The 26,303-nt window shown below is 55.3% G+C and overlaps 1 protein-coding gene across 1 annotated transcript; it reads right to left on the bottom strand.

The window, feature by feature from the left end:
* Positions 1 to 5,243: 5,243 nt before the first annotated feature.
* stk35l (serine/threonine kinase 35, like) lies at positions 5,244 to 26,001 on the bottom strand. The gene is made up of 3 exons (XM_058404057.1): positions 25,329 to 26,001; positions 14,507 to 15,270; positions 5,244 to 6,930 (listed from the first exon to the last, which is right to left on the bottom strand). Exons 1-2 carry the CDS (start codon positions 25,816 to 25,818, stop codon positions 14,552 to 14,554), a joined length of 1,209 nt encoding a protein of 402 aa, XP_058260040.1. The 5' UTR covers positions 25,819 to 26,001; the 3' UTR covers positions 5,244 to 6,930; positions 14,507 to 14,551.
* Positions 26,002 to 26,303: the final 302 nt, after the last annotated feature.

Raw genomic sequence — 26,303 nt, forward strand, 5'->3', positions numbered from 1 at the left:
TCTCCGACCAACAACCACTTGATCCACCACTGCCTCTTTCTTCTTCCTCTTTTTTAGGGCCCGAGCACCGAAGGAGCAAGGCCAAAGGCCAGTGGCCTTGCACCGTAGGTGCGGAAGCCCTATTGTTTTCGTTAGAATTTATGTTTTATTTTTTATTTTTTATTTTTCTCAACCTTTCGGGGTATTTTGGAACCCTTAACATGCTCAAAAACTCTTGAAAATCAGCAGACAGGTTGGAATCTGATCTGATTTGGTTCAAAATCAGTCAGAATAATGTCAGGACATGGCTGATGTGAAATCGTGAAGGAAATTGTGATACCTTGAAGCGTGTTACTATGGCGACAATTTACATGAGAACATAATAGAAGACAATGAATCTTCTCATATCTTACGAGTGGAAAGGCCTAATGTTCCAAAATATTTCCCATAGAGAGTGTAAATGTTTATGAGAGAGGCCAGTGTGGCTGGTCCCCGGGCGTGGCACAGGGCTGTCACAGCGCCCCCTGGAACTTTGTCAGAAATATAGCTGCACAGCTCATCTTCCCTTGCACGTACACTATATTGCCAAAAGTATTCGCTCACCCATCCAAATAATCAGAATCAGGTGTTCCAATCACTTCCATGGCCACAGGTGTATAAAATCAAGCACCTAGGCATGCAGACTGTTTTTACAAACATTTGTGAAAGAATGGGTCGCTCTCAGGAGCTCAGTGAATTCCAGCGTGGAACTGTGATAGGATGCCACCTGTGCAACAAATCCAGTCGTGAAATTTCCTCGCTCCTAAATATTCCACAGTCAACTGTCAGCTGTATTATAAGAACGTGGAAGTGTTTGGGAACGACAGCAACTCAGCCACGAAGTGGTAGGCCACGTAAACTGACGGAGCGGGGTCAGCGGATGCTGAGGCGCATAGTGCGAAGAGGTCGCCAACTTTCTGCAGAGTCAACCGCTACAGACCTCCAAACTTCATGTGGCCTTCAGATTAGCTCAAGAACAGTGCGCAGAGAGCTTCATGGAATGGGTTTCCATGGCCGAGCAGCTGCATCCAAGCCATACATCACCAAGTGCAATGCAAAGCGTCGGATGCAGTGGTGTAAAGCACGCCGCCACTGGACTCTAGAGCAGTGGAGACGCGTTCTCTGGAGTGACGAATCGCGCTTCTCCATCTGGCAATCTGATGGACGAGTCTGGGTTTGACAGTTGCCAGGAGAACGGTACTTGTCTGACTGAATTGTGCCAAGTGTAAAGTTTGGTGGAGGGGGGATTATGGTGTGGGGTTGTTTTTCAGGAGCTGGGCTTGGCCCCTTAGTTCCAGTGAAATGAACTCTGAATGCTTCAGCATACCAAGACATTTTGGACAATTCCATGCTCCCAACTTTGTGGGAACAGTTTGGAGCTGGCCCCTTCCTCTTCCAACATGACTGTGCACCAGTGACCAAAGCAAGGTCCATAAAGACATGGATGACAGAGTCTGGTGTGGAGGAACTTGACTGGCCTGCACACTGAGTCCTGACCTCAACCCGATAGAACACCTTTGGGATGAATTAGAGCGGAGACTGAGAGCCAGGCCTTCTCGTCCAACATCAGTGTGTGACCTCACAAATGCGCTTCTGGAAGAATGGTCAAAAATTCCCATAAACACACTCCTAAACCTTGTGGACAGCCTTCCCAGAAGAGTTGAAGCTGTTATAGCTGCAAAGGGTGGACCGACGTCATATTGAACCCTATGGATTAGGAATGGGATGTCACTTAAGTTCATATGCGAGTCAAGGCAGGTGAGCGAATACTTTTGGCAATATAGTGTATATGCATGAGAGCCGGTAAACATTTAGATCTCATTGAGCTAAATGACGTTCATCCACCTGTCATGGGATCTGCTTAACAGGAAGTCAGTTATTTTGGGATGTTTGAAAAACGCACCCAGTGGAATTTGATATACTCCTCCTAGGGGATTTGTATGATTTTGACCAAACAGGGTCCAATATGATCTGAAGACATTGAGGATCTAAAGTTGATGAGGGATTTTTGATCTCAAACGGTTCAGCCGTGATGGAGCCCTTAAACTTATGGTGAATAAAAGGAAACAGGAAGTGGCTAATAACTTCGGTGTATAATGTGTGATGTACATCAAACCTCAACTTTATGTTAAGAGAAGAAAGCTGATCACATGGACATGACTACTGTGAGTGTCAGTCATAGTGCCACCAACTGGCAGCAGGAAGTGTGTCACTTTTAGAAATCTCTAATGTTTTCCATTACTTTCACCTGATTTGGTTGAGAATCAGTCAGAATAATGTCAGGACATGGCTGATGTGAAACTGTGAAGGAATTTGTGATATTGTGAATGATGTTGCTATTGTGAGGATATAATAGAAAAATATTAATGTTCTTATATCTTAACAGTGGAAAGCCCTAATGTTTCAAAAATTTGTAGATAGAAAGAACACCTGGTTGTGATTCTGCTTAGTTTCATGATTTTGTGACGCTCAAACAGCTCACAACAAATTTTTACATTTATCAGTCCATTGACTGGACATGGTTTTGACCTGACTCCTGCAGTACTAGACTATGTCCACTAGAGGATCTTTCCCCTTTATTTTTATTTTTTTAAATATGGCTTCATGTTCACAATTTATATATACAGAGTCAACCAAAAAATGTATATACACTACAAGAAAAGAAAAAGTAGACATTTTTTCCTGGGTGACTCTCTCTCTCTATATATATATAAACTGATATAGTAATATACACTATATTGCCAAAAGTATTCGCTCACCCATCCAAATAATCAGAATCAGGTGTTCCAATCACTTCCATGGCCACAGGTGTATAAAATCAAGCACCTAGGCATGCAGACTGTTTTTACAAACATTTGTGAAAGAATGGGTCGCTCTCAGGAGCTCAGTGAATTCCAGCGTGGAACTGTGATAGGATGCCACCTGTGCAACAAATCCAGTCGTGAAATTTCCTCGCTCCTAAATATTCCACAGTCAACTGTCAGCTGTATTATAAGAACGTGGAAGTGTTTGGGAACGACAGCAACTCAGCCACGAAGTGGTAGGCCACGTTAACTGACGGAGCGGGGTCAGCGGATGCTGAGGCACATAGTGCGAAGAGATCGCCAACTTTCTGCAGAGTCAATCGCTACAGACCTCCAAACTTCATGTGGCCTTCAGATGAGCTCAAGAACAGTGTGCAGAGAGCTTCATGGAATGGGTTTCCATGGCCGAGCAGCTGCATCCAAGCCATACATCACCAAGTGCAATGCAAAGCGTCGGATGCAGTGGTGTAAAGCACGCCGCCACTGGACTCTAGAGCAGTGGAGACACGTTCTCTGGAGTGACGAATCGCGCTTCTCCATCTGGCAATCTGATGGACGAGTCTGGGTTTGGCGGTTGCCAGGAGAACGGTACTTGTCTGACTGCATTGTGCCAAGTGTAAAGTTTGGTGGAGGGGGGATTATGGTGTGGGGTTGTTTTTCAGGAGCTGGGCTTGGCCCCTTAGTTCCAGTGAAAGGAACTCTGAATGCTTCAGCATACCAAGACATTTTGGACAATTCCATGCTCCCAATTTTGTGGGAACAGTTTGGAGCTGGCCCCTTCCTCTTCCAACATGACTGTGCTCCAGTGACCAAAGCAAGGTCCATAAAGACATGGATGACAGAGTCTGGTGTGGAGGAACTTGACTGGCCTGCACAGAGTCCTGACCTCAACCCAATAGAACACCTTTGGGATGAATTAGAGCGGAGACTGAGAGCCAGGCCTTCTCGTCCAACATCAGTGTGTGACCTCACAAATGCGCTTCTGGAAGAATGGTCAAAAATTCCCATAAACACACTCCTAAACCTTGTGGACAGCCTTCCCAGAAGAGTTGAAGCTGTTATAGCTGCAAAGGGTGGACCGACGTCATATTGAACCCTATGGATTAGGAATGGGATGTCACTTAAGTTCATATGCGAGTCAAGGCAGGTGAGTGAATACTTTTGGCAATATAGTGTAGTTTAGAGGGAGAGTCATTGTCCCTTTGGACATCACTGGACATTGCTATGATCTGTTTCATACCCAAACTGTCCCATTTGCCCTTATATAGTTTAGACGGAGAGTTCGTTTTCTTGTTGCCATCAGTGGACTTTGCTGTGATCACTTTCATTAGACCCAAATTGTCACTCTTGTCCTTTTGGTATTTCCCCTTTTAATGCATGTACCCACTGTGCTCACTGTATCTGGTGCGCCTGGACGGCGATGGCACCGTGTAGTGATGGCCCATAGTGCCAGGGCCCGTCATTGCTCCTTGCAGATATATTTTTCTTTTTCTTTCTTTATTTTTTTTTGATTGAACTGAGGTCAAGGTGCCTTTATTATCACCACACATATATCACAGCACAGTGGAATTAATATTAATAAATAAAGTAATAATAATAATATTTATTATATTATGTAGAATATTAATAATTAAGATAAATAATAAACATCAATATTATAAGACTACTATTTCTACTACTACTACAAATAAAACATTTTTTAAATATTATTGTAATATGGTTGATGGTGTTTTTTGTACATTTTTAATTAAAATGAAAAGCAAACAAGATTCTTTTCTATAATAATAACAACAATAATAATAACATGTTTAATTCTCTACATTTAATAAACTCTGAGACAGAGCAGGACGTGTGTTTTGTGTGCTTTTTTGGCTACAGGACGATTTAATCCTCTTCCTCACGCATGCCTGCATCTAACACCGACCACACACACACGCACACACACACACACACACGCACACACACACACACGCACACAATCCTAGCCGTTGTCTTAGTAATCAGTCTGACTGATTTACCTCCAGGTCGACCTTTTTGTGATTTTAAATAAATTAAAGTTATTTAAAAATGAAGTGAAGGGTGCACAAACTTTTGCACTCAACTACAAATCACATTAAAAGATGCAGTTTGTGACATTTAAAGTGGTTTCTAATTCCATTAAAGTGTTACAGATGATCTAACAGCGAGGACAGAAAAAAAAAACGCTTTAATTTGGTCATTCATTTTTGTTTGTAATCAATTAGTATTCAAGTAAAAAATTAATTAAAAAAAATAATTTAAAACCTTCAAAAGCATTCAGCTCTAATTTCTCTTTATATAAATAAAGCCAATTTTTTTTAAAAAATCTGTAAAGTGACCGAACGACACCTTTGATGAAATGAACATGCAAATTTATTATAATTTAAGATTTTACACTTCTTTTGTATTTCCTGGCCAGTGAGCTTCATGCTCTTTCTTCAGTTCAGGTTTACATTTTATGTTTATGGAACAGAGGAAGCCGTTACAGAAAGTTACATAGTGCCGCTTTAATGTCCTTCACCCTTCAGTTTGAAAGAATCAGACATTTTTCTTAAACTTATTTATTGGATGAAATGCAACAAGCGCAAAAACAACATGAATAATTCTCTCTCCAGGGTGCAGAAGAAAAAGAAAAGAAGAGAGCGACAGAACAGAAAAAAAAGAGCTGGAGTCAAATAATAATAATAATAATAATGGATAATTATTATTATTATTCAGTGAGTCAGGAATAAAAATGTATTAAATAATAAAAAAATCCAGAAAATGTTGATCACTTCCTGTTTTCTCTCTGCGTGGTGATGATCCTTTATTTAACACCAAGAGAATAAAAAATAAAAAGACAAGAAATATAAAAATAAATAAATAAAAACCAGCTGATTAGAGACACGTTACAGAGAATCCCAGCTGTTCACGTTTACACGTCCCTCTCAGTCTCATGTCATTCGGTCACCAGGTTTTTAAAAACAAACAAAAACTTAAAAAGAGAGAGAAAAGGAAAAGGGAAAAAAACACACACATTTGGTGCGTCACAAAAAATCTCTCTCTGAGGTATCGAGGTTTCAACAGCAGCAGCAGAGGAAGCCGAACAATCTGCAGTCAGGAACACCAGCAAGGAAGAAATAAAAAAATAAAAAATAAAATAAAACAAATTAAAAAAAAATAAAAAAGAGCCAAGTCTTTTGTTAACTAGCATCTTTCTTTAAATAGAAAAAATTATAAAAAATGAAAACGTGTAACATTTCTGTACAAACGCCAAGTGAATACTGAAGAAAAGCGAGGTAGAAGCGCGCGCGCACACACACACACAGTTTAGGTGTGGAATTAAATCATGAAGCTAGTGTTTAATTTTCACATTTTTTAAAAAGAAAAAGTCTAATATATATATAAAAAATAAAAAAAAGCAGCGAGGTGTTTCATCTCTCATTTCTGGGGATTTAATTAAACTTGAACTCCGCCCACTAAACTTACTCCACCCTCTCTCACCTGGACGAGGCACTGAAGGACTAGGCCAAAGTCCCAGGATGCAATGCGGCGACTGGAGACAGATATTCGGCTAGTTAAACGACAACGTCCTTATTAGCGTGAAAGTTTCCGGAAGCTTGAGTGGAGCGTACAGACGAGGAGGCGAGAAAGCTAAAGCACTAAAGTGCCGCCGCATCAGTCTCTCTAAGGAGATTACAGAAGATCGGCACGGCATCGAGGGTAACCTCGGAAACCGTTACGTTTTAGACTGAAGTAACCATGGTGACACCGAAACGTCAAAACCGAGAAGTGATGGATCTGTTACAAGATGAAATCAGTGTTTTTTAAATCTTGAGGAAGAACCTGGCTGAAGGTGATGAAGATGCTGGAAATTATCAGGTACAGAAATGATCTGGAGTTCAAGGCACATGCTTTGGGAACAACAGTGTGTGTGTGTGTGTGTGTGTGTGTGTGTGTGTGTGTGTGTGTGTGTGTGTGTGTGTGTGAGTGAGTGAGTGAGAGAAAGAGAGAGAGAGAGAGAGAGAGAGAGAGAGAGAGCAAAGGAACAGCGCAGGAATCTCCACAGTAATCTGAAGCTGGAGCAGAAGTTGTCCTGAAGAACAGCAGCCTGAAAACACAAACACACAAGAAATCAAGATCATCGTCACACGCGCCACACAGACACGCGCCACAGACACGCGCCACACAGACACGCCACGCGCCACACAGACACGCCACACAGACACGCCACGCGCCACGCGCCACACACAGACACGCGCCACACACAGACACGCGCCACACAGACACGCCACGCGCCACACACAGACACGCGCCACACAGACACGCACCACACAGACACGCCACGCGCCACACAGACACGCCACGCGCCACACACAGACACGCCACGCGCCACACACAGACACGCCACGCGCCACACACAGACACGCCACGCGCCACACAGACACGCCACGCGCCACACAGACACGCGCCACACAGACACGCGCCACACAGACACGCCACGCGCCACACAGACACGCCACGCGCCACACAGACACGCCACGCGCCACACAGACACGCGCCACGCGCCACACAGACACGCGCCACGCACCACACAGACACGCCGCACCACACAGACACGCCGCACCACACAGACACGCCGCACCACACAGACACGCCGCACCACACAGACACGCCGCACCACACAGACACGCCGCACCACACAGACACGCACCACAGAGACACGCCGCACCACACAGACACGCACCACAGAGACGTCACGCACCACAGAGACACGCCACAGAGTCGCCACGCACCACACAGACACGCGCCACACAGACACGCCACGCACCACACAGACACGCCACGCACCACACAGACACGCCACGCACCACACAGACACGCCACGCACCACACAGACACGCCACGCACCACACAGACACGCCACGCACCACACAGACACGCCACGCACCACACAGACACGCGCCACACAGACACGCGCCACACAGACACGCGCCACACAGACACGCCACGCACCACACAGACACGCCACGCACCACACAGACACGCCACGCGCCACACAGACACGCGCCACACAGACACGCGCCACACAGACACGCCACGCACCACACAGACACGCCACGCACCACACAGACACGCGCCACACAGACACGCGCCACACAGACACGCGCCACACAGACACGCGCCACACAGACACGCCGCGCCACAGACACGCCGCGCCACACAGACACGCCGCGCCACACAGACACGCCGCGCCACACAGACACGCCGCGCCACACAGACACGCGCCACACAGACACGCCGCGCCACACAGACACGCCGCGCCACACAGACACGCCGCGCCACACAGACACGCCGCGCCACACAGACACGCGCCACACAGAGACACGCGCCACACAGAGACGACACGCGCCACACAGAGACGACACGCGCCACACAGAGACGACACGCGCCACACAGACACGCCACGCGCCACACAGACACGCCACGCCCCACACAGACACGCCACGCCCCACACAGACACGCCACGCCCCACACAGACACGCCACGCCCCACACAGACATGCGCCACACAGACACGCCACGCGCCACACAGACACGCCACGCGCCACACAGACACGCCACGCGCCACACAGACACGCCACGCGCCACACAGACACGCCACGCGCCACACAGACACGTCAGGCGCCACACAGACACGTCAGGCGCCACACAGACACGCCAGGCGCCACACAGACACGCCACGCGCCACACAGACACGCCACGCGCCACACAGACACGCCACGCACCACACAGGCGCACCACACACAGACACATCACGCACCACACAGACACGCACCACACAGACACGCACCACACAGGCGCAGCACACACAGACACGTCACGCACCACACACACACACACCACACAGACACATCACGCACCACACAGACACGCACCACACAGACACGCCACGCACCACACAGACACATCACGCACCACACAGACACATCACGCACCACACAGACACGCCACGCACCACACAGACACGCCACACACCACACAGACACGCACCACACAGACACGCCACGCACCACACAGACACGTCAGGCACCACACAGGCGCACCACACACAGACACATCACGCACCACACAGACACGCCACGCGCCACACAGACACGTCACGCGCCACACAGGCGCACCACACACAGACACATCACGCGCCACACAGACACGCCAGGCGCCACACAGACACGCCAGGCGCCACACAGACACGCCAGGCGCCACACAGACACGCCACGCGCCACACAGACACGCCACGCGCCACACAGACACGTCACGCGCCACACAGACACGCCAGGCGCCACACAGACACGCCAGGCGCCACACAGACACGCCAGGCGCCACACAGACACGCCAGGCGCCACACAGACACGCCAGGCGCCACACAGACACGCCAGGCGCCACACAGACACGCCACGCGCCACACAGACACGCCACACACAGACACGCCACACACAGACACATCACGCACCACACAGACACGCACCACACAGACACGTCACGCGCCACACAGACACGCCACACAGACACGTCACGCACCACACAGACACGCACCACACACAGACACATCACGCACCACACAGACACGCACCACACAGACACATCACGCACCACACAGACACGCACCACACAGACACGTCACGCGCCACACAGACACGTCACGCACCACACACACACACACACACCACACAGACACGCGCCACACAGACACATCATGCACCACACAGACACGCCACACACAGACACGTCACGCACCACACAGGCGCACCACACAGACACGTCACGCGCCACACAGGCGCACCACACACAGACACATCACGCACCACACACGCGCACCACACAGACACGTCACGCGCCACACAGACACGCCACGCGCCACACAGGCGCGCCACACACAGACACGCCACGCGCCACACAGGCGCGCCACACACAGACACGCCACGCGCCACACAGACACGCCACGCGCCACACAGACACGCCACGCGCCACACAGACACGCCACGCGCCACACAGACACGCCACGCGCCACACAGACACGTCACGCGCCACACAGGCGCACCACATACAGACACATCACGCACCACACACACGCACCACACAGACACGCACCACACAGACACGCACCACACAGACACGTCACGCGCCACACAGACACGCCACACAGACACGTCACGCACCACACAGGCGCACCACACACAGACACATCACGCACCACACACGCGCACCACACAGACACGCCACGCGCCACAGACACGCCACGCGCCACACAGACACGCCACGCGCCACACAGACACGCCACGCGCCACACAGACACGCCACGCGCCACACGCCACACACAGACACATCACGCACCACACACACGCACCACACAGACACGTCACGCGCCACACAGACACGTCACGCACCACACAGGCGCACCACACACAGACACGTCACGCGCCACACAGACACGCCACGCGCCACACAGGCGCGCCACACACAGACACGCCACGCGCCACACAGACACGCCACGCGCCACACAGACACGCCACGCGCCACACAGGCGCACCACACACAGACACATCACGCACCACACACACGCACCACACAGACACGCACCACACAGACACGTCACGCGCCACACAGACACGTCACGCGCCACACAGACACGCCACACAGACACGTCACGCACCACACAGGCGCACCACACAGACACGTCACGCGCCACACAGACACGCCACGCGCCACACAGGCGCGCCACACACAGACACGCCACGCGCCACACAGGCGCGCCACACACAGACACGTCACGCGCCACACAGACACGCCACGCGCCACACAGACACGCCACGCGCCACACAGACACGTCACGCGCCACACAGACACGTCACGCGCCACACAGACACGTCACGCACCACACAGGCGCACCACACACAGACACATCACGCACCACACACACGCACCACACAGACACGCACCACACAGACACGTCACGCGCCACACAGACACGTCACGCGCCACACAGACACGCCACACAGACACGTCACGCACCACACAGGCGCACCACACACAGACACGCCACGCGCCACACAGACACGCCACGCGCCACACAGACACGCCACGCGCCACACAGACACGCCACGCGCCACACAGACACGCCACGCGCCACACAGACACGCGCCACACAGACACGCCACGCGCCACACAGACACGCCACGCGCCACACAGACACGCCACGCGCCACACAGACACGTCACGCGCCACACAGACACGCCACACAGACACGCCACGCACCACACAGACACGTCACGCACCACACAGGCGCACCACACACAGACACATCACGCACCACACACACGCACCACACAGACACGTCACGCGCCACACAGACACGCCACACAGACACGTCACGCACCACACAGGCGCACCACACAGGCGCACCACACACAGACACGTCACGCACCACACAGACACGCACCACACAGACACGTCACGCGCCACACAGACACGTCACGCGCCACACAGACACGCCACACAGACACGTCACGCACCACACAGGCGCACCACACAGGCGCACCACACACAGACACGTCACGCACCACACAGACACGCACCACACAGACACGTCACGCGCCACACAGACACGCCACGCGCCACACAGACACGCCACGCGCCACACAGACACGCCACGCGCCACACAGACACGCCACGCGCCACACAGACACGCCAGGCGCCACACAGACACGCCACGCGCCACACAGACACGCCACGCGCCACACAGACACGCCACGCGCCACACAGACACGCCACACACAGACACATCACGCACCACACAGACACGCACCACACAGACACGTCACGCGCCACACAGACACGCCACACAGACACGTCACGCACCACACAGGCGCACCACACACAGACACATCACGCACCACACACACGCACCACACAGACACGTCACGCGCCACACAGACACGTCACGCGCCACACAGACACGCCACACAGACACGTCACGCACCACACAGGCGCACCACACAGGCGCACCACACACAGACACATCACGCACCACACAGACACGCACCACACAGACACGCACCACACAGACACATCACGCACCACACAGACACATCACGCACCACACAGACACATCACGCACCACACAGACACGTCACGCGCCACACAGACACGCCACACAGACACGTCACGCACCACACACACACACACACCACACAGACACGCCACACACAGACACGTCACGCACCACACAGGCGCACCACACACAGACACATCACGCACCACACAGACACGTCACGCGCCACACAGACACGCCACGCGCCACACAGGCGCGCCACACACAGACACGCCACGCGCCACACAGACACGCCACGCGCCACACAGACACGCCACACACAGACACGCCACGCGCCACACAGACACGCCACGCGCCACACAGGCGCGCCACACACAGACACGCCACGCGCCACACAGACACGCCACGCGCCACACAGACACGCCACGCGCCACACAGACACGTCACGCGCCACACAGACACGCCACGCGCCACACAGACACGCCACGCGCCACACAGACACGTCACGCGCCACACAGACACGTCACGCACCACACAGGCGCACCACACACAGACACATCACGCACCACACACACGCACCACACAGACACGCACCACACAGACACGTCACGCGCCACACAGACACGTCACGCGCCACACAGACACGCCACACAGACACGCCACACAGACACGTCACGCACCACACAGGCGCACCACACAGGCGCACCACACACAGACACGTCACGCGCCACACAGACACGCCACGCGCCACACAGACACGCCACGCGCCACACAGACACACCACGCGCCACACAGACACGTCACGCGCCACACAGACACGCCACACAGACACGCCACGCACCACACAGACACGTCACGCACCACACAGACACGTCACACAGGCGCACCACACAGACACGTCACGCGCCACACAGACACGCCACACAGACACGCCACGCACCACACAGACACGTCACGCACCACACAGGCGCACCACACAGGCGCACCACACACAGACACATCACGCACCACACACACGCACCACACAGACACGTCACGCGCCACACAGACACGCCACACAGACACGTCACGCACCACACAGGCGCACCACACACAGACACGTCACACAGACACGCGCCACACAGACACGCGCCACACAGACACGTCACGCACCACACAGACACGTCACGCACCACACAGACACGCCACGCGCCACACAGACACGCCACGCGCCACACAGACACGCCACGCGCCACACAGACACGCCACGCGCCACACAGACACGCCACACAGACACGCCACGCACCACACAGGCGCACCACACAGACACGCCACGCACCACACAGGCGCGCCACACAGACACGTCACGCGCCACACAGACACGTCACGCGCCACACAGACACGCCACGCACCACACAGGCGCACCACACAGACACGTCACGCGCCACACAGACACGCCACGCACCACACAGGCGCACCACACAGACACGTCACGCGCCACACAGACACGCCACGCACCACACAGGCGCACCACATACACACACGTCACGCGCCACACAGACACGTCACGCGCCACACAGACACGTCACGCGCCACACAGACACGTCACGCGCCACACAGACACGTCACGCGCCACACACGCACCACACACACGCCACGCACCACACAATCAGTAAATGCACTAAAGCAGTGTGTTGCTCTGTCTCTCTCTCTCTCTCTCATTATCTTTTAATTCTCTCCACATCTCTCCCCACCTGTCTCTCTCTCTCTCGCCTTTTCCCTCATTCCATCTTTCTCTCCCCTTGTCATATCCCTCCACCTCTCTCCTTCTCTCTCTGTTCCTCTCCATCGGTCTGTTCCTCTCTCGTTGTCTCCCTCCCACAGTTATCGGCCTTTCTCTTTCCACCTTCCTCTCCCTTTCTCTGTTTGTCTCTACCCATCCCCTCTCTCTCTCTCTCTCTCTCTCTCTCTCTCTCTATCTCTCCCTGTGCGTGTGTCTAGGACGGCTGTAACATTAGCACAGAGACAGACGAGTGCAATGAAGCGGAAGGTGATTGGGTTTGGTTGTGTAACGCCTCCGCTTGATTAGATAAAGACAAAAGAAACACACCCACACCCACCGATTGTATGAGTACAAACACCCAGAGCTCATGTTGGAGAACTTCACCTCCTCCTAAAACACCTCTACACTTTTACTCTTAATAAAAAAGACCCAATCTATGAATATGCAACAAAAATCAACGAATATGCAAATAGGAAAATATATGCAAAAAGTCCCGCCTCCTGTCCCAAATTCTGTCTGCAGAGCCAACACCAAGCTAAACTCGCTATCACTCCACATCTTCTGAACGATTCATTTAGCCAAACAATTAGGGATCCATTTCACAGTTACCATGACAACTGCCATCTACGTTAGCTTGGTTAAACAGCTAGTGAGCTTGTTAGAACACAGATTCAACCCCCTTTGTTTGCATATCATTTAGATACGAGTAGATAAAATGGAGTTCTGACATCACAAAATGAGCGAATGTCACCCCGCCCCTAATCTGTTACATACAAAATGTATTCAAGAAAAACAAAAACTGCGGATTGCTTACCTGTGTGTGTGTGAGTGTGTGTGTGTGTGTGTGTAATGTGCGAGTTCATCCAGCACAGATGACACGACTGATCCTGCTGTGGAGCTCCTGAGCGTCAGGCCGGTCCTGCGGGTTGACCGAGAGCATGTCCTGCAGGAGTTTGCGGAGGGCGGAGGACATGTGCGAGCGGCGCCGCTGCGGGATACTCAGAACCATCTTCGGGTTCTCAAGCAGAGCCTCGCCTACGGGTACGATGTCGGCGCCCTGGCGTACGTATGTCCCAAGCTGCTCGCGCTTCGATTCTCTGTCTATGAAGGTGATCCGCTCAATCATGGCCCAGATGATGATGCCTAGGGCAAAGATGTCAGCCTTGGCCGTGTAGTGCCCCTCCCACACCTCGGGCGCCATGTAGAAGTCCGACCCGCACGCCGATGACAGCCAGAACTTGTTCACATTGACTTCGGGTTTATTTTTGTCCTCGCTGTCGGAGCAGCCCCCTGGCCCGGACCCGAGTCCCGCGCACACTTTACTCAGCCCGAAGTCTGCCACCTTCAACACCGGCGCTCCGGAACGCTCCGAGATCAGGATGTTGTCCGGCTTCAGGTCTCTGTGCACGATGTTGTTCTGGTGCAGGAAGGCCACGGCGCTGCTCAGCTGCTGCATGAAGCTGGTGTTGGTGTGCGGGTCCGGCTGCCGGGACAGGACAAAGCGGTTCAGATCGCCTCCTTCACAGAACTCCATCACGAACCACAAGTAACACGGCTCAGCACACGAAACACGCTCACCTGAGAACAGCACAAGACCAGACATCAGGAGTGACCTCACACCCACACTCACACTCACCCACACTCACTCACCCACCCTCACCCACACACACCCACACTCACCCACACTCACACTCACCCACGCTCACCCACCCACCCTCACCCACACACACCCACACTCACTCACCCACCCACACTCACTCACCCACCCTCACCCACACACACCCACACTCACTCACTCACCCACCCTCACCCACCCACCCACACACACACTCACTCACCCACCCTCACCCACACACACCCACACTCACACACTCACCCACCCACCCTCACTCACCCACCCTCACCCACTCACACCCACACTCACTCACTCACCCACCCTCACTCACCCTCACTCATCCACCCTCACCCACCCCCACTCACCCACCCTCACCCACTCACCCACCCTCACTCACCCACCCTCACTCACCCTCACACCCCACCCTCACCCACTCACCCACCCTCACTCACCCACCCACCCTCACCCACACACTCACCCACCCTCACCCACACACTCACCCACCCTCACCCACTCACCCACCCTCACCCACTCACCCCACTCACTCACCCACCCTCACCCACTCACCCACCCTCACCCACTCACCCACCCTCACTCACCCACCCACCCTCACTCACCCACCCTCACCCACACTCACTCACCCACACCCACCCACCCTCACCCACACACCCACACTCACCCACTCACCCACCCTCACCCACTCACCCACCCTCACTCACCCACCCTCACTCACCCACCCTCACTCACCCACCCTCACTCACTCACCCACCCACCCTCACACACACTCACCCACCCTCACCCACTCACCCACCCTCACTCACCCACCCTCACTCACTCACCCACCCACCCTCACTCACACCCACACTCACTCACCCACCCTCACTCACTCACCCACCCTCACCCACACTCACTCACCCTCACCCACCCTCACTCACACCACCCTCACCCACACCACCCTCACTCACCCACACTCACTCACACCCACACTCACTCACCCTCACCCACACCACCCTCACCCACACCACCCTCACACCCACACTCACCCACCCACCCTCACTCACCCACCCTCACCCTCACTCACCCACCCTCACCCTCACTCACCCACCCTCACTCACCCACCCTCACCCACCCTCACTCACCCACCCTCACCCACACTCACTCACCCACCCTCACCCACACTCACTCACCCACCCTCACTCACCCACCCTCACCCACACTCACTCACCCACTCACCCACCCTCACTCACCCACCCTCACTCACCCACACTCACTCACCCACACTCACCCACTCACCCACACACCCTCACTCACCCACACCCACTCACTCACCCACCCTCACTCACCCACCCTCACCCACTCACCCACCCTCACCCACCCTCACCCACCCTCACCCACCCACCCTCACCCACCCTCACCCACCCACCCTCACCCACCCACCCTCACTCACTCACCCACACTCACTCACTCACCCACCCACACTCACTCACCCACCCACACTCACTCACCCACCCTCACCCACTCACCCACCCTCACCCACTCACCCACCCTCACCCACTCACCCACCCTCACTCACCCACACTCACTCACACCCACACTCACTCACTCACCCACACTCACTCACCCACCCTCACTCACCCTCACTCACCCACACTCACTCACCCACCCTCACTCACCCACCCTCACTCACTCACCCACCCTCACTCACCCACCCACCCTCAACCACCCACCCTCACTCACACCCTCACTCACCCACCCACCCTCACCCACACTCACTCACTCACCCACCCTCACTCACTCACCCACCCACCCTCACTCACTCACACTCACTCACTCACTCACCCACCCTCACCCACCCTCACTCACTCACCCACCCACCCTCACTCACCCACACTCACTCACTCACCCACCCACCTCACTCACTCACCCACCCTCACCCACTCACACCCTCACTCACCCACCCCCTCACTCACACCCACACTCACTCACTCACCCACCCTCACTCACCCTCACTCACCCACCTCCTCACCCACCCACCCTCACCCACTCACTCACCCACTCACCCACACTCACTCACCCACCCTCACCCACACTCACTCACCCACCCTCACCCACATTCACCCACCCTCACTCACCCACCCTCACTCACACTCACCCACCCTCACTCACCCACCCTCACCCACCCTCACTCACCCACCCTCACCCACACTCACTCACCCACCCTCACCCACACTCACCCACCCTCACTCACCCACACTCACTCACCCACCCTCACTCACCCACCCTCACCCACACTCACCCTCACCCACCCACCCTCACCCACACACACACCCACCCTCACCCACCCACTCACTCACCCACACTCACTCACCCACCCTCAACCACACTCACTCACTCACACTCACTCACCCACACTCACTCACCCACCCACACCCACTCACTCACCCACCCTCACTCACACTCACCCACACTCACTCACCCACCCTCACTCACCCACCCACCCCCATCCACTCACCCTCTCTCCTCCCATTTCTCCCTCCCATTTCTCCCTCTCTCTCCCCCTTCCTCTCCCCCCATTTCTCCCTCTCCCCAACCCTCTCTCCCCATTTCTCCCCCTCCCTCCCCCATCCCTTTCCCCTCTCTCTCTCTCTCCCTCCCCATCCCTTTCCCTCTCTCTCTCTCTCTCTCCCCCCCCCCTCCCCTCCCTCTCTCTCTCTCTCTCTCTCCCCTCCCCATCCCTTTCCTCTCTCTCTCTCTCTCTCTCCCCCTCCCTTTCTCTCTCTCTCTCTCTCCTCCCCCTCCCCATCCCTTTCTCTCTCTCTCTCTCTCTCCCCTCCCCATCCCTTTCTCTCTCTCTCTCTCCCTCCCCCTCCCCATCCCGTCTCTCTCTCTCTCTCCCCTCCCCATCCCTTTCTCTCTCTCTCTCTCTCCCCCTCCCCATCCCTTTCTCTCTCTCTCTCTCTCCCCCTCCCCATCCCTTTCTCTCTCTCTCTCTCTCCCCCTCCCCATCCCTTTCTCTCTCTCTCTCTCTCCCCCTCCCCATCCCTTTCTCTCTCTCTCTCTCCCCCTCCCCATCCCTTTCTCTCTCTCTCTCTCCCTCCCCCTCCCCATCCCTTTCTCTCTCGCTCTCTCCCCCTCCCCATCCCTTTCTCTCTCTCTCTCTCCCCCTCCCCATCCCTTTCTCTCTCTCTCTCTCTCTCTCCCCCTCCCCCATCCCTTTCTCTCTCTCTCTCTCCCCCTCCCCATCCCTTTCTCTCTCTCTCTCTCCCCCTCCCCCATCCCTTTCTCTCTCTCTCTCTCCCTCTCTCCCTCCCCATCCCTTTCTCTCTCTCTCTCTCCCCCTCCCCATCCCTTTCTCTCTCTCTCTCTCTCCCCTCCCCATCCCTTCTCTCTCTCTCTCTCTCCCCCTCCCCATCCCTTTCTCTCTCTCTCTCTCCCCCTCCCCATCCCTTTCTCTCTCTCTCTCTCCTCCCCCCTCCCCATCCCTTTCTCTCTCTCTCTCTCCCCCTCCCCATCCCTTTCTCTCTCTCTCTCTCCCTCTCCTCCCCATCCCTTTCTCTCTCTCTCTCTCCCCCTCCCCATCCCTTTCTCTCTCTCTCTCTCCCCCTCCCCATCCCTTTCTCTCTCTCTCTCTCCCCCTCCCCATCCCTTTCTCTCTCTCTCTCTCCCCCTCCCCATCCCTTTCTCTCTCTCTCTCTCCCCCTCCCCATCCCTTTCTCTCTCTCTCTCTCTCTCCCCTCCCCATCCTTTCTCTCTCTCTCTCTCCCCCTCCCCATCCCTTTCTCTCTCTCTCTCTCTCCCCTCCCCATCCCTTTCTCTCTCTCTCTCTCCCCTCCTCTCCCCATCCCTTTCTCTCTCTCTCTCTCCCCCCTCCCCATCCCTTTCTCTCTCTCTCTCTCCCCCTCCCCATCCCTTTCTCTCTCTCTCTCTCCCCCTCCCCATCCCTTTCTCTCTCTCTCTCTCCCCCTCCCCATCCCTTTCTCTCTCTCTCTCTCCCCCTCCCCATCCCTTTCTCTCTCTCTCTCTCTCTCCCCTCCCCATCCCTTTCTCTCTCTCTCTCTCCCCCTCCCCATCCCTTTCTCTCTCTCTCTCTCCCCTCCCCATCCCTTTCTCTCTCTCTCTCTCCCCCTCCCCATCCCTTTCTCTCTCTCTCTCTCCCTCCTCCCCATCCCTTTCTCTCTCTCTCTCTCCCCCTCCCCATCCCTTTCTCTCTCTCTCTCTCCCCCTCCCCATCCCTTTCTCTCTCTCTCTCTCTCCCCCTCCCCATCCCTTTCTCTCTCTCTCTCTCCCCCTCCCCATCCCTTTCTCTCTCTCTCTCTCCCCCTCCCCATCCCTTTCTCTCTCTCTCTCTCCCCCTCCCCATCCCTTTCTCTCTCTCTCTCTCCCCCTCCCCATCCCTTTCTCTCTCTCTCTCTCTCCCCTCCCCATCCCTTTCTCTCTCTCTCTCTCCCCCTCCCCATCCCTTTCTCTCTCTCTCTCTCCCCCTCCCCATCCCTTTCTCTCTCTCTCTCTCCCCCTCCCCATCCCTTTCTCTCTCTCTCTCTCCCCCTCCCCATCCCTTTCTCTCTCTCTCTCTCCCCCTCCCATCCCTTTCTCTCTCTCTCTCTCCCCCTCCCCATCCCTTTCTCTCTCTCTCTCTCCCCCTCCCCATCCCTTTCTCTCTCTCTCTCTCTCTCCCCCTCCCCATCCCTTTCTCTCTCTCTCTCTCTCCCCCTCCCCCATCCCTTTCTCTCTCTCTCTCTCCCCCTCCCCATCCCTTCTCTCTCTCCTCCCTCCTCTCTCTCTCCCCCTCCCCATCCCTTTCTCTCTCTCTCTCTCCCCCTCCCCCATCCCTTTCTCTCTCTCTCTCTCCCCCTCCCCATCCCTTTCTCTCTCTCTCTCTCCCCCTCCCCATCCCTTTCTCTCTCTCTCTCTCCCCCTCCCCATCCCTTTCTCTCTCTCTCTCTCCCCCTCCCCATCCCTTTCTCTCTCTCTCTCTCCCCCTCCCCATCCCTTTCTCTCTCTCTCTCTCCCCCTCCCCATCCCTTTCTCTCTCTCTCTCTCCCCCTCCCCATCCCTTTCTCTCTCTCTCTCTCCCCCTCCCCATCCCTTTCTCTCTCTCTCTCTCCCCCTCCCCATCCCTTTCTCTCTCTCTCTCTCCCCCTCCCCATCCCTTTCTCTCTCTCTCTCTCCCCCTCCCCATCCCTTTCTCTCTCTCTCTCTCCCCCTCCCCATCCCTTTCTCTCTCTCTCTCTCCCCCTCCCCATCCCTTTCTCTCTCTCTCTCTCCCCCTCCCCATCCCTTTCTCTCTCTCTCTCTCCCCCTCCCCATCCCTTTCTCTCTCTCTCTCTCCCCTCCCCATCCCTTTCTCTCTCTCTCTCTCCCCCTCCCCATCCCTTTCTCTCTCTCTCTCTCCCCCTCCCCATCCCTTTCTCTCTCTCTCTCTCCCCCCCCCCTTCCCTTTCTCTCCCTCTCCTCCCCCTCCCCATCCCTTTCTCTCTCTCTCTCTCCCCCTCCCCATCCCTTTCTCTCTCTCTCTCTCCCCCTCCCCATCCCTTTCTCTCTCTCTCTCTCCCCCTCCCCATCCCTTTCTCTCTCTCTCTCTCCCCCTCCCCATCCCTTTCTCTCTCTCTCTCTCCCCCTCCCCATCCCTTTCTCTCTCTCTCTCTCCCCCTCCCCATCCCTTTCTCTCTCTCTCTCTCTCCCCTCCCCATCCCTTTCTCTCTCTCTCTCTCCCCCCTCCCCATCCCTTTCTCTCTCTCTCTCTCCCCCTCCCCATCCCTTTCTCTCTCTCTCTCTCCCCCTCCCCATCCCTTTCTCTCTCTCTCTCTCCCCCTCCCCATCCCTTTCTCTCTCTCTCTCTCCCCCTCCCCATCCCTTTCTCTCTCTCTCTCTCCCCCTCCCCATCCCTTTCTCTCTCTCTCTCTCCCCCTCCCCATCCCTTTCTCTCTCTCTCTCTCCCCCTCCCCATCCCTTTCTCTCTCTCTCTCTCTCCCCCTCCCCATCCCTTTCTCTCTCTCTCTCTCCCCCTCCCCATCCCTTTCTCTCTCTCTCTCTCCCCCTCCCCATCCCTTTCTCTCTCTCTCTCTCCCCCTCCCCATCCCTTTCTCTCTCTCTCTCTCCCCCTCCCCATCCCTTTCTCTCTCTCTCTCTCCCCCTCCCCATCCCTTTCTCTCTCTCTCTCTCCCCCTCCCCATCCCTTTCTCTCTCTCTCTCTCCCCCTCCCCATCCCTTTCTCTCTCTCTCTCTCCCCCTCCCCCTCCCCCTCTCTCTCTCTCTCTTCCCCTCCCCCCCCCCCTCTCTCTCCCTCTCTCCTCCTCCTCCTCCCTTTCTCTCTCTCCCTCTCCCCTTCCCCATCCCTTTCTCTCTCTCTCTCTCCCCCTCCCCATCCCTTTCTCTCTCTCTCTCTCCCCCCTCCCCATCCCTTTCTCTCTCTCTCTCTCCCCCTCCCCATCCCTTTCTCTCTCTCTCTCTCCCCCTCCCCATCCCTTTCTCTCTCTCTCTCTCCCCCTCCCCATCCCTTTCTCTCTCTCTCTCCCCCTCCCCCTCCCTCTTTCTCTCTCTCTCTCCCCCCCATCCCTTTCTCTCTCTCTCTCTCCCCCTCCCCATCCCTTTCTCTCTCTCTCTCTCCCCCTCCCCATCCCTTTCTCTCTCTCTCTCTCCCCCTCCCCATCCCTTTCTCTCTCTCTCTCCCCTCCCCATCCCTTTCTCTCTCTCTCTCTCCCCCCCTCCCCATCCCTTTCTCTCTCTCTCTCTCCCCCTCCCCATCCCTTTCTCTCTCTCTCTCTCCCCCTCCCCATCCCTTTCTCTCTCTCTCTCTCCCCCTCCCCATCCCTTTCTCTCTCTCTCTCTCCCCCTCCCCATCCCTTTCTCTCTCTCTCTCTCCCCCTCCCCATCCCTTTCTCTCTCTCTCTCTCCCCCTCCCCATCCCTTTCTCTCTCTCTCTCCCCTCCCCATCCCTTTCTCTCTCTCTCTCTCCCCCTCCCCATCCCTTTCTCTCTCTCTCTCTCCCCCTCCCCATCCCTTTCTCTCTCTCTCTCTCCCCCTCCCCATCCCTTTCTCTCTCTCTCTCTCCCCCTCCCCATCCCTTTCTCTCTCTCTCTCTCCCCCTCCCCATCCCTTTCTCTCTCTCTCTCTCCCCCTCCCCATCCCTCTCTCTCTCTCTCCCCCTCCCCATCCCTTTCTCTCTCTCCCCCCTCCCATCCCTTTCTCTCTCTCTCTCTCCCCCTCCCCATCCCTTTCTCTCTCTCTCTCCCCTCCCCATCCCTTTCTCTCTCTCTCTCTCCCCCTCCCCATCCCTTTCTCTCTCTCTCTCTCCCCCTCCCCCTCCCTTTCTCTCTCTCTCTCCCCCCCTCCCCATCCCTTTCTCTCTCTCTCTCCCCCTCCCCATCCCTTTCTCTCTCTCTCTCCCCCTCCCCATCCCTTTCTCTCTCTCTCTCCCCCTCCCCATCCCTTTCTCTCTCTCCCTCCCCCTCCCCATCCCTTTCTCTCTCTCTCTCCCCCTCCCCATCCCTTTCTCTCTCTCTCTCCCCCTCCCCATCCCTTTCTCTCTCTCTCTCCCCCTCCCCATCCCTTTCTCTCTCTCTCTCCCCCTCCCCATCCCTTTCTCTCTCTCTCTCCCCCTCCCCATCCCTTTCTCTCTCTCTCTCCCCCTCCCCATCCCTTTCTCTCTCTCTCCCCCTCCCCATCCCTTTCTCTCTCTCTCTCCCCCCCCCCACCCCTCTCCCTCTCTCTCCCCCTCCCCCTCCCTCTCTCTCTCTCTCCCCCTCCCCATCCCTCTCTCTCTCTCTCCCCCTCCCCATCCCTCTCTCTCTCTCTCTCCCCCTCCCCATCCCTTTCTCTCTCTCTCTCCCCCTCCCCACCCCTTTCTCTCTCTCTCCCCCCCCCCCTCCCTTTCTCTCTCTCTCTCCCCCTCCCCATCCCTTTCTCTCTCTCTCTCCCCCTCCCCATCCCTTTCTCTCTCTCTCCCCCTCCCCATCCCTTTCTCTCTCTCTCTCTCTCCCCCTCCCCCTCCCTTTCTCTCTCTCTCTCCCCCTCCCCATCCCTTTCTCTCTCTCTCTCCCCCTCCCCATCCCTTTCTCTCTCTCTCTCCCCCTCCCCATCCCTTTCTCTCTCTCTCTCCCCCTCCCCATCCCTTTCTCTCTCTCTCTCCCCCTCCCCATCCCTTTCTCTCTCTCTCTCCCCCTCCCCATCCCTTTCTCTCTCTCTCCCCCCTCCCCATCCCTTTCTCTCTCTCTCTCCCCCTCCCCATCCCTTTCTCTCTCTCTCTCTCCCCTCCCCATCCCTTTCTCTCTCTCTCTCCCCCTCCCCATCCCTTTCTCTCTCTCTCCCCCCTCCATCCTTCTCTCTCTCCCCTCCCATCCCTTTCTCTCTCTCTCTCTCTCCCCCTTCCCCATCCCTTTCTCTCTCTCTCTCCCCCTCCCCATCCCTTTCTCTCTCTCTCTCCCCCTCCCCATCCCTTTCTCTCTCTCTCTCCCCCTCCCCATCCCTTTCTCTCTCTCTCCCCCCCTCCCCATCCCTTTCTCTCTCTCTCTCTCCCCCTCTTTCTCTCTCTCTCCCCCCCTCCCCCTCCCTTTCTCTCTCTCTCTCTCCCCCTCCCCATCCCTTTCTCTCTCTCTCTCCCCCTCCCTTTCTCTCTCTCTCCCCCATTTGTCTCTGTCTCTCTCACCTTTTTCCTCTTTCTCTCTTTTTCCCCATCCCTTTCTCTCTCTCTCTCCCCCTCCCTTTCTCTCTCTCTCCCCCATTTGTCTCTGTCTCTCTCACTTTTTTCCTCTTTCTCTCTTTTTCCCCATCCCTTTCTCTCTCTCACTTTTTTCCTTTCTTTCTCTCTACCTCTCTCTCTCTACCCATTTCTGTCTCACTTTATACCTTTCTTTCTTTCTTTCTCTCTCTACCCCTCTCTCCCTCCCCCATCCCTCTCTTTCTCTCTCTCACTGTTTTCCTTTCTTTCTTTCTCCCTCCCTCCCTCCCTCCATTTCTATCTCTGTCTCTCTCACTTTTTTCCTTTCTCTCTACCCCTCTCTCCCTCCCCCATCCCTCTCTCTCTCTCCCACTTCCTCTCTTTTTCCCCCATCCCTTTCTCTCTCTCACTTTTTTCCTTTCTTTCTCTCTTCCCCTCCCTTCCTCCCTCTCTCTACCCCTCCCTTCCTCCCTCCCTCCACCCCTTTCTCTCTCTCTCCCTCTCTCTACCCATTTCTGTCTCACTTTATACCTTTCTTTCTTTCTCTCTACCCCTCTCTCCCTCCCCCATCCCTCTCTTTCTCTCTCACTGTTTTCCTTTCTTTCTTTCTCCCTCCCTCCCTCCATTTCTATCTCTGTCTCTCTCACTTTTTTCCTTTCTCTCTACCCCTCTCTCCCTCCCCCCATCCCTCTCTCTCTCTCTCTCTCACTGTTTTCCTTTCTTTCTTTCTCCCCCTCCCTCCCTCCCTCCCTCCCTCCCTCCATTTCTATCTCTGTCTCTCTCACTTTTTTCCTTTCTCTCTACCCCTCTCACCCTCCCCCCCATCCCTCTCTCTCTCTCCCACTTCCCCCTCCCTCCCTCCCTCCCTCCCTCTCCCCCTCACTTTCCCGCCTCCCTCTCCCCCCCCTCACTTTCCCGCCTCCCTCTTCCCCCCCTCACTTTCCCGCCTCCCTCTCTCCCCCCCCCTCCCTCTTCGCTATAGAAACGATAACGTTTTAGAGTCGATGTGAGAACTCTCAACACCTTCTGACCAATCAGAATCGAGAACTGGTGCGCAGAGGTTTTCTGAGCATGTGTTACACCTGATGCAATACTAGATTTTTATTTATTTATTTATTTTTAACTTCCTTTGAGCCTAGATCGATTTCTGTCCCTCTTTGCAGAGTTTTCTAAGGGAGGAAAGAAAAATTTGCTCCTTTAACGCGTAACACATATGCTTCCGGGTCAAGCCCCGCCCCCGTTTTAAAACAGCGTTGTATAATCCATACCCTGGGGGTTTAATAAGGAGAAAATGGCACTCAGATGTAAATGATGGGAATGTCAACACCCCAAGCAGGTGAAGAGACATCCCCAGGTGTTCCTCACCTTTGAGCGAGGTCTCCACCAGGCGCAGGTACTGTCTGGAGCTCTTGTTGCCGTGACTCATCTTCTGCGCCATGCCGTTCCTCTGGAGCACGCACTCCTCCAGCTGGACCACGTTCTCGTGCCGCTTCTCCAGGCTGGTCAGGGCCCAGAACTCGGCCAGTGCCAGCTCCACGTTCTCAGGCGCGTCGCAGCGCAGCTTCTTGACGGCCACCACGGTCCCGGAGCTCCGCGCCACCGCCTCGTACACCACGCCGTAGCTGCCGCGGCCGACCTCCCGGACCAGGCTGTACCGCGGCGCCGACACCGTCTGCTCCAGAGGGTGATCCTCCTCTCTTTCTCCCTCTCCTTCTTCCATGGCGGCGGTGGCGGTGCTGTGAGCTCGGACATTCCCGGTGCTCAGTGAGCGCAGGACCGGGACGTGTTCCCCGTGCTCGCTGGAGCGCTTACAGGCCCTGGTCATCCGCCTTCTCTGTCTCTGTCCAGTGTCCATCGCATGTCCTCCTTCAGCACAACAAACCTACATAACCAGCGCGTCTTCTTTTTCTGCTCCACTCTCTGTTTTGTTTCGTTTCTGTTCTGGTCTTTTGGGTATAAAGCAGGCAGCCATCTTGTGACCCCGCGGGGCGCGTCACTGAACTGCGCTCACTCCATTTGAAATGAATCCGGACCGTACCATTATCTCAAAAGCTAGAGGGGGAGAGGGAGGGAGGTTGGCTCTTAAAGCTCAGTTGGTCCTGAGGTGAGGTGAGGGACTTTCCAGATCAGATACAAAAAAAACTACTAAACCTCTGCTAAATCTTTTCAGATGAAAAGTTGCTAAATGAGTGCAGTGAGAGTCGGTAGATGACTTCTTAAGCTAATTTGCATATTAATAGAACCGTCCGGCTTATTTGCATATCGAAATTGGGATACATGACGAAGCAATATCTATAGAAGAAAATACCAGACGGTGACGCATTTCTTAAAATCAAAACT

The sequence above is a fragment of the Hemibagrus wyckioides genome, linkage group LG11 (assembly GCF_019097595.1).
Source record: "Hemibagrus wyckioides isolate EC202008001 linkage group LG11, SWU_Hwy_1.0, whole genome shotgun sequence".
NCBI lineage: Eukaryota > Metazoa > Chordata > Actinopteri > Siluriformes > Bagridae > Hemibagrus > Hemibagrus wyckioides.

Coding starts and splice junctions, on each gene's coding strand:
- stk35l (XM_058404057.1), bottom strand. CDS start 25,818: ATGGACACTGGACAGAGACAGAGAAGGCGGATGACCAGGGCCTGTAAG. Junction 15,271..25,328: donor GGTGGAGACCTCGCTCAAAG/GTGAGGAACACC, acceptor TGCTGTTCTCAG/GTGAGCGTGTTTCGTGTGCT.